General features: G+C 52.0%; 1 protein-coding gene across 1 annotated transcript; it reads left to right on the forward strand.

The window, feature by feature from the left end:
* Positions 1–453: 453 nt before the first annotated feature.
* On the forward strand, positions 454–6,083 carry Lyzl4 (lysozyme like 4). The gene is made up of 4 exons (XM_021647398.2): positions 454–703; positions 808–957; positions 1,817–1,895; positions 5,841–6,083. The coding sequence occupies exons 1-4, from the start codon at positions 565–567 to the stop codon at positions 5,908–5,910; spliced, it is 438 nt and encodes a 145-aa protein (XP_021503073.1). The 5' UTR covers positions 454–564; the 3' UTR covers positions 5,911–6,083.
* The last annotated feature ends 2,356 nt before the right edge of the window (positions 6,084–8,439 follow it).

The following is an 8,439-nucleotide window of genomic DNA, read 5'->3' on the forward strand; positions in this document are numbered from 1 at the left end:
CCTCCTCTTCCTCCTCCCTCCTTCCCCTGCTCCTCTTTCTCATTCTCATTTCTCATCATCCTCCTTTTCTCCTTTTCCTCTTCCTCCTCTTCTTCCTCTTTCCTTTCATCTCTTCCCTTTTTTCCACCCTCCTCCCTCTCCTCCTCTCTCCCTCTCTTTCCCAAATGTGCACAGGAAGTTTGGTCACACAATAGACTCTCTTGAATATAGGGAGAGGCAAGGACATTTGCATCCATATCCATTGATGGGACAAAATGACAGCCGTAGTCCAAGAAGCCACTGTCTTCCTGGGAGGCAGAGGACTCTGGGACTGTAGTTTCCTAGGCAGATGGGAGGTCTAGGGGAGGCGGGCCCAGGCACCCGTGTTTGCAGAGAACCAAGGTGGGGTTCGCTTCGTCGCCCGCAGGGAGGTGATGGTGTTTTATTCTGGACACCCGAATCCCCCCTTCCCCAGTGCCTCTCTCTCCCCAGGAAGCCCAGTGTCCCTGTGGCCTTGGCAGGAGCTGCCTGACACTGTCCGCTCAGCCGGCACCCACAGTGCTGAGGCACCGGAGCCTGGAGAAGATGCAGCTGTACCTGGTGCTGCTCCTCATCAGCTGCTTGCTCACTCCTATCGGGGCCTCCATCTTGGGGCGCTGCGTGGTGGCTAAGCGGCTCCACGATGGGGGCCTGGATTATTTTGAGGGCTACAGCCTTGAAAACTGTGAGTAGGACGCTTCAGGCCCCGCTCCCCTCCTCGGTCTCCACCCCTGCCCGGCCATCCCTCCCTCCAGCGTCCCCTCACACCACATGCTCTCCACCTCCTAGGGGTGTGCCTGGCTTATTTTGAGAGCAAGTTCAACCCCTCGGCGGTCTATGAGAACACACAAGGTGGCTACACTGGCTTCGGCCTCTTTCAGATCCGCAACAGTGAATGGTGTGACCACGGCAAGAACCTCTGTGCTGTGTCCTGCTCTGGTGGGTCCTTTTCTCTCCAGTCCCCTGGGCGCAGGAGGCTGCGGAGGGGACAGGGGCGGGGGCTGGCCTGGGTGGTGTCTAAGCTCTTTCCGGGAGGTGGAATGCTGCCCTCACAGGGGGATGGTGAGAGATGGCGAGAAGGAAAAAAGATAAAGACCAAGACAAAAGCCCCAAGGTGCTGGCATGTCTGGAATGTTGGGAGCAGGGGCAAGCAGCAGAGCGGCAGCTTGAGGGTGGGAAAGGTTGCTCTCTGGGGTCCTGTGTCACCCAGGCCTCGCCATTAGATCTCTCCCATGCTGTCACGGTGACAGTCAGAAGCGGTTGTAGGGAGGAGACAGGAACAGCCCAAAGGGGACACATCTGCCCCTCAGAAAGAGACCTAAGGACCTCTGTCTGGGGAGAGGCAGCTGGCCAGGGTCCACTCCTGTGTCCTGTGAGCTTCAGGGAGCCTTGCCAAGAGCTTCCCCAAGCCCTTCGCAGGCGTCAGTTCATGGGATGCCTTCAGTGGCCTCTCAAGAGTGGCGCTGTTTCTATCCCTCCTGTAAGCGGGAAGATTAGAACCCACGCCCAAGGCTGCCTGACTGGTGAGCAGAGCAGGAGGCAGGCAAAAACGGCTCCTCAGTGAGGCCAACTGAGGGGCCAGGCAAGGTGTCCCTGACAGCCGAGCTGTCTGCAGTGCAGGGGCTAAGTTAGTCCCGGCAGCCTTGGGCCTCGCTGAAGACAGCGCTTCCCTCTCTCCCAGTGGGTGAGGAGTGGCTCAGGGGCTTCAGCCTCTGTGAGGGTGAGCGGTGGGAAGCGAGGTGGGGCGGTGGAGAGCCACTGGACGGCACAGCAGCCGCCCATCTCACTTCCTTTGCAGCTCTACTGAATCCAAACTTAAAGGATACGATCGCGTGTGCCAAGAAAATCGTGAAAGGAAAAAAAGGGATGGGAGCATGGTAAGTGGGGCGCCCTCTGTGGCTTGTGATGGAGGCCGAGCAAGGCTGTGAGCAGACTCCTGAGAGACGCCCACGCGTCCTGTGGGGACAGTCGTGGCGGGAGTGTGTGAGGTGGCCGGCCACACGCTAGTCACAGGCAAGGAGTAAGGAGAGGTGAAGGATGGGTCTCAGCTTCACTTTCCTGTCTGTCTGTCTGCCTCTCTCTCTCTCTCTCTCTTTCTCTCTCTCTCTCTCTCTCGTGCCTGTGTGTGTGTGTGTGTGTGTGTCTGTGTGTGTGTCTGTGTGTGTGTGAAGACTAGGCATTGATGTAATCTGTCTTCCTCAACACTCTTCACCTCCTTTTTGTGAGACAAGGTTTCTCACGGAACCTGAAGCCCGCTGACTCAGTTGGATTGACTGGCCAGAGAGCTCCAGGGATCCCTGTTGTGTCTGCTCCCCGTTTCTGGGATTGGCCACTGCGATTGCCTTGACCCTTGGTTCTGAGGGCTCCCATGGTTGCACTTCTTTAGCGAATTAGCCTCTTGCTGGGGTCAGCACCTTTATCTTTTAGATTTACTTATTTTATTTTGTGTGTGAATGTTTTGCCTGCATATATGTATGTGTACCACACGTGGGCCTGGTGCCCACAGAGATCAGAAGAAGGGATCAGGGTCCCTGGAATTGAAGTTATGGTTATGAACCACTGAGTGGGTTCTGGGAACTGAACTCAGATCCTGTGAAAGAACAGCCAGTGGTCTTCACTGCTGGGCCATTTTCTACTCACCCTGCCACGAGGTCAGACCTTCTCATTGTTGGTTTAAAAAAAAGTCTGTTTGTGTCTCACCCCAAGAGATCAAAGTAACAATCTGTCAGAGGGCAACTTGGCAAACCAAAGGCTTTCTTAGCGTTACTTACAGGAATATGGACAGTTCAGAGACTCTGCATCACCAAGAAGCCCACCCCAACCTCTTTGTGGACTTAGGGAAGCTGTAAACCTGGAGTGGTGAGTGCCTTGTAGGTAGATGGATAGGTTGAAATCTCCTCCCCAAGACACTGTTTGTGGCTTCTATAACTTTGAAAATGGAGAGTCTTGTAAGTTTCAGGGACTTTCTGAGACTTGTGAATTGTTGGTAAGAAGCCTCTCTCTGAGAATGGAAATTCAGATGATGGTCATTGAAAACTTCCACATTATCCATTATATTTTACATTTTAATTTATGTATCTATCTGGCCATTGTTGCTGTTTCAAAGAATTCTGCCTCAAACATCCAACTTTTTAGAACTTGCATGCCTAAGTGTCTGCGTATGGAGATCTCATACAAGGAACCTTTTGGACTATCTGGTGTGTTTAAAAGCTGGAGAGAAAGTGGACTTGGTAGTGCATGCTTAGAATCCCGACTTTCAGGAGGCAGAGGCAATAGCATCATAAATGAAGCCCAGCCTCAGCCTCACAGTGCATCTGAGGTCAGCCTGGGCTACCTTAGACCCTACTTCAAAAATAAAGCAAAACAAGAGGGAGTGAAAACAAGCTGGTGAGACGTGCTGAGCTGCCATTCAGGAACCGTCACCCCGCCAGGGTGCTGGCCCTGCAGCCCAGAAACCGCGGATTCTTGGACAGTCTCGTGAAACAGCAGAGTGTAAGACTGTTGTTTTTCACTTTGTGTTTTTAAGCTGCAGAAAAGTGACTGTCTTTTCAGGTGTTCATGGGGGCTTATTCAGTTTATTGCCTGCAATCGGATCACTGACAGGAAGTAGCTGAAGGGGGGAGGTTTCTTTTACCTCATGTCTGAGGACTCCGTCCACGGGGGTGTGGCAGCTGTTCGCCTGTGTCTCTGCAGATGAAGAAACGGATCAGGAGCGGGGAGGAAGGCAGGTACTCAGCTGGCTCTTCCCTCTCCGATTTTCAGTTCTGTTCTCCCGTCTGTGGGATGCTACCGCCTGGCTTCAAGGCAGGACTCACCACCCGTCAGTAAACCTCCCGGAAAGCTCTCCACAGACACCTCTAGACATGTCCCACAGACGATTCCAAAGCCAGTCAGTCTGACACCCAAGGTTATCCACCATTGTGTATTTCCCTTTATCCCTGCTGATTACTTTAAGAAACGCTTTTAAGTGTGTGTGTGCACATGCTCGCACACGTGTGCAGTTCCTGCAGGGGTTGGAAGAGGGCATTGCATTGCCCAGACCTGGAGGCACAGGCAGTTGTGAGCCTCCTTGTGGTTGCTGGGAACTGAACTCCAGTCCAGTGTACACTTTCAACTACTGAAATGTCTCTCCAGCCCCTTCTTACTTATTTCTAATGCATCCTTTACAAACCAGCTATTAAGTCTTCATGAGTAACATCTGTGCGGGTTGCTTTCTTAGTTTTGTCATTGGTGTTTTGACTTTATGGTATTTTTGTCCTAGATGAGACCTAACCGTTTCTTAGAATCAAACTTTATCTTTTTCCTGTGGTTTCTGGGTCTGTGTGAGCCCCCTCCCCCCCCCCCGGGCTTCTTACAAATGTCTTTAAGAGCTGGGAGGCGGCTCAGTTGATAAAGTACTCTCCTGGAGAGCACGAGGACCTAGGTTTGAAGGCCCAAACCCATGTTTTAAAAGGTTACATCTGGTGGCAAGCAGCTGTAATCCCAGTGCTGAGAGGTCCCTGGGACTCAGGCCAGCCAGCCCCAGACCAGCAGGAGACCCTGTCTTCAAAACCAAGGTGGATCATGCCTGACACAACCACCGATCGCATCCTCTGGCGTCCATGTGTGTGCACACATACAGGCATGCACACTCACATCCACGCACACCACACACACCTGAACACTAAAGTACACACAAGTGCACCCAAATTAAAGGTGTTTTATGCTGGAGGCTTCAAAGAACCCCATCCATTTCACCTCGGTATCAGAGCGCTGCCGACACCAAGTAAGCCCTGGACACTTCTGTAAATTAAAAAATTAGATTTTTTATGATGTTATCCTTTTATACCTAAACTTTGGATTCCTCTGTAATTGATCTGAGTATGAAGAGTGAGGTAGGTGCTGAGGGTCTCTAGTTCTGCTGAGTCAGCTTGTGGTCAACACCATGGATCCATTACCGCAGCTGTGCTGCAAACAGCAGACCTCGAATGATGGTGGAAGTCTCTTTGTTAATGGTAACTGCCTCCTGGGAGCTTGAGGTTCCTCAGATACATGGTCTGCACTTTCTGATTAATTGGTGAGCTCGGCTGAGTGTCTGGGATAAACACTAATGAGCTAAGTCATTTTGTTGTGTGCAATTACGGAGCAGTATGCTGGTCCATTCTGGCTGCGGGGCCTTATGTTCCAGATTCCTGGGAAGGCGGCTCTGAGTAAGCTCACAGGCAGCCATGTGTCCTCACAGTCACTCTGCTGTGCTGGGGAGCCCCTTCCACACCCTCCGCCCTGGGCTATGAAGAGCCTCGGGAGTCTGGGAATGAGGGTGTGTATATTTTCTGCTGCTCCAGAGCTATAAGAGAGAAGGGGACCATTGTCTACTATGGATCCCCAATCTGGAGTCCTCTTAGGCATGTCATTAGGGACTGGATGTCTCAGGGACGTCAGGAGAAGAGGTTAGAGGTTCAGTCCAGATGCCCCAGGAAGAGTGAAGAGGGAGAAGGAATCTTAGATGCTACAGAATGAAGGAGGTACACAGGCAGGTGGAAAGAGCCCATGACCAAGGTGCCTCCTTGGTGCCCTGCGCGAGTCAAAGAACTGCAAGTGACTAACAGGTCACAGGGCTAGGGTGCCCCAGTTCCTGTGTGAGGCAGGGACAGTGTAGGCACACCACGGAGGGCACACTGTACTGGGGTGAGGACCAAGAAGCACAGAGTCTGAAGGAGTGTGTGCACAGCGGGGAGGCTCAGGTGTCCTGGGTGTGGGCCGGTGTGGGCGGGTGGCCCTGGGCCCCCAGGCCCTGACTGTAAGGAACTGCTGCTGCTCACTCTCTGGCCTTCCCTCCGCAGGCCCATCTGGTCCAAGAACTGCCAGCTGTCGGACACTCTGGACCGTTGGCTGGATGGCTGTAATCTGTAGGCGCCCGAGGGGACCTGCCGCACTTGCCAGCTGTGTCTTGGGACTGAAGATGCTTTCCTGTTTGCTGCTTCAGTCTGTGCTGTTATCTCACCGCTGACAGCTCCAGATGGAAAAGGACAAAAGTCCACTTCATCCAGGGATGTGGGTGCAGAATAAACCAGCTAGTTTTTCAGCCTGGGCCTGGGGTCTCCGGCTACATTATTACACCAGAAGCACCACGGCCACCATCACTATTTACCACTTTTGTGACTTGTCATTTCTGATCCTCGGGAAGAGGTGAAGGCAGGGATGTCAGTCTTCACTAGGGAAAGGAGGAGGAGCCACAGAAGTGGGGATGAGAAGCGGGCAAAGGGATTCTCCTTCATAGCCAACTCAGCTGGACTTAGCGTCATCCATGGGCTGTGCGTCACAGACTGAATAGGGAGAAACAGGAGAAAGCCTGAGGAGTTCAGGCTTCCCCTTTCCTGGTCCACTGAGAAGTGAAGAATACCAACCTCATGGTGGATCAGCACCATCATATGGTGGATCTACTCAGATCTCTGTGCTTTTACTTCCCCCTCCATCCCTCCTAACACTAGATAGGAGAGAAAAAAATAGAGTGGAAAGGGAGCATTGTTATCGTTAGACCATTTCCTGCTGATTGATTAGGGGGGAAAAGGGGGTCTTGTTATCGTTAGACCACTTCCTGCTGATTGGGGGGGAAAGGGACATTGTTATCCTTAGACCACTTCCTGCTGATTAGGGGGAAGAGGGGGTGTTGTTATCAGCAGACCAGTTCCTGCTGATTAGGGGGAAAAGGAAGCAATGTTATCCTTAGACCACTTCCTGCTGATTAGGGAGTCGAGTTCCTCGGTGCAAGTTTGATCTTCGCTGTCAGGATGTCTAATTTCTTCTTCTCACTTCTTTGCACACGACTGCTTGACGAACAGCATCCAAACACCAACAGCAGCAACCCTGCCTCTCGCTCCAGCATTTACATACACTCTGAAAAGTTCCCAGGGTTCTGAACACTGAACACTTTCGGAAACTCTCTGCAGCTGGCAAAATCACTCCGCTTCTAGAGCACAAGGCAAATCGCAGTCACCTGCTGTGCAGCAACCTCTTCTCCCGCACCCAGGATCAAAACAAAAACATTCACACAGACATTTCTGTGGTCTTTTTCAAACAAAATTACAAATTTCTCACAACACGAATCCTTCCTATTGGTTGCCTTTTGCCAGGTACTTGATCACAGTGATGAAAGTCATGGACAGAGCTTCGTAATGCAGCCACAAGGGGAGTCTCTCTGGAACCTTCTGGGGGAGCCAGAGAGAGACACCCCATCCCCCCACGTTTCTATGAAAGGACCAGCTGACAGTAACTCTTCCTATAACGTATGCTTCCAGAACTTACGAGTAACACATGAACAGCGGGAACTCAGATTTTTAAAAACTGTACAAACAGTAAGGGATAATCCTCCGTGACTTTGGCACCACTATTCACTGCTTTGGTTATATCCCCGTCTTAGTCAGTGTTCTATTGCTGTGAAGACACACCATGACCGTGACAGCTTTTATAAAGGTTTAGTCCATTTTCAACCAAGCGGGCGGCGCGCAGGCAGACCTGGTAGCCGAGAGCTCCTCTTCTGGACCTGAAGGCAGCAGGAAGACTGAGATACTGGGCCTGGCTTGGACTTTTGAAATCCCAAAGCCCGCCCCCAGTGACACACTTCCTCCAACAAGGCCAGGTCTCCTGGTCCCTCTCAAGTAGTGCCACTCCCTGATGACTCAGCCTATGAGGGCTATTCTCACTCAGACCACCACAACCTCCTTCCTGGTGTGTGTGTGTGTGTGTGTGTGTGTGTGAAAAGTTTTTTTTTTTCCTTCAACAGTGCTGGAGAGGTCTATGCTTCACTTATTTAGGAAGAAACCACACTGGATGGTGGCACCTGGAAGGCTCATACAGAGAGATTGCTGTCACCTGGAGGCCAGCCCGGATTCCACACTGAAACAAGCAAACAGGGCCCGGGCTGGGGCTCACTTGTAAAGTGCTTGCCTGCACTTGGGACCCTGGGCTCATTTCCTGGAGCTTTGGTTTGGGAGCCTCAGAGGGACCCTCAGATCTAAAGCCAGGTCGCGGCAGGGTCCAAGCTGTCAGGAGTGTGGGGATGCAGTCCCTCACCTTTCTGCAGGAGGGGAGGGGAGGCGGTGGGGCCGAGGGGCTGCCTGCGCCTCAGGCTCCTTGTGGCATCACAGACGCATCAGTGTGAAAGCCTAGGGCTGGCCGACACTGCTGTGTGCACAAAGTTCCTCTCTCCTGCCCCTGCTTTTTGCCTCCCTGGTTTTGTCTTCTTCAAAACAGTGTAGGCACTGCTGGGCCTATTCTGGGGCCCACCCTTATTACAATTAAAAATGACACAAATAATCCACATTTAGGTGAAGAAAGCTGGAAATATAAAGAGGGTTATTACAAATACCCCCCCCACACACACACACACTGAACAGATTTTCATGCTGCATGTTGCATTGGTTTATGGCCCATGTTGACAGA

The sequence above is a fragment of the Meriones unguiculatus genome, chromosome 6 (assembly GCF_030254825.1).
Source record: "Meriones unguiculatus strain TT.TT164.6M chromosome 6, Bangor_MerUng_6.1, whole genome shotgun sequence".
Taxonomy (NCBI): domain Eukaryota; kingdom Metazoa; phylum Chordata; class Mammalia; order Rodentia; family Muridae; genus Meriones; species Meriones unguiculatus.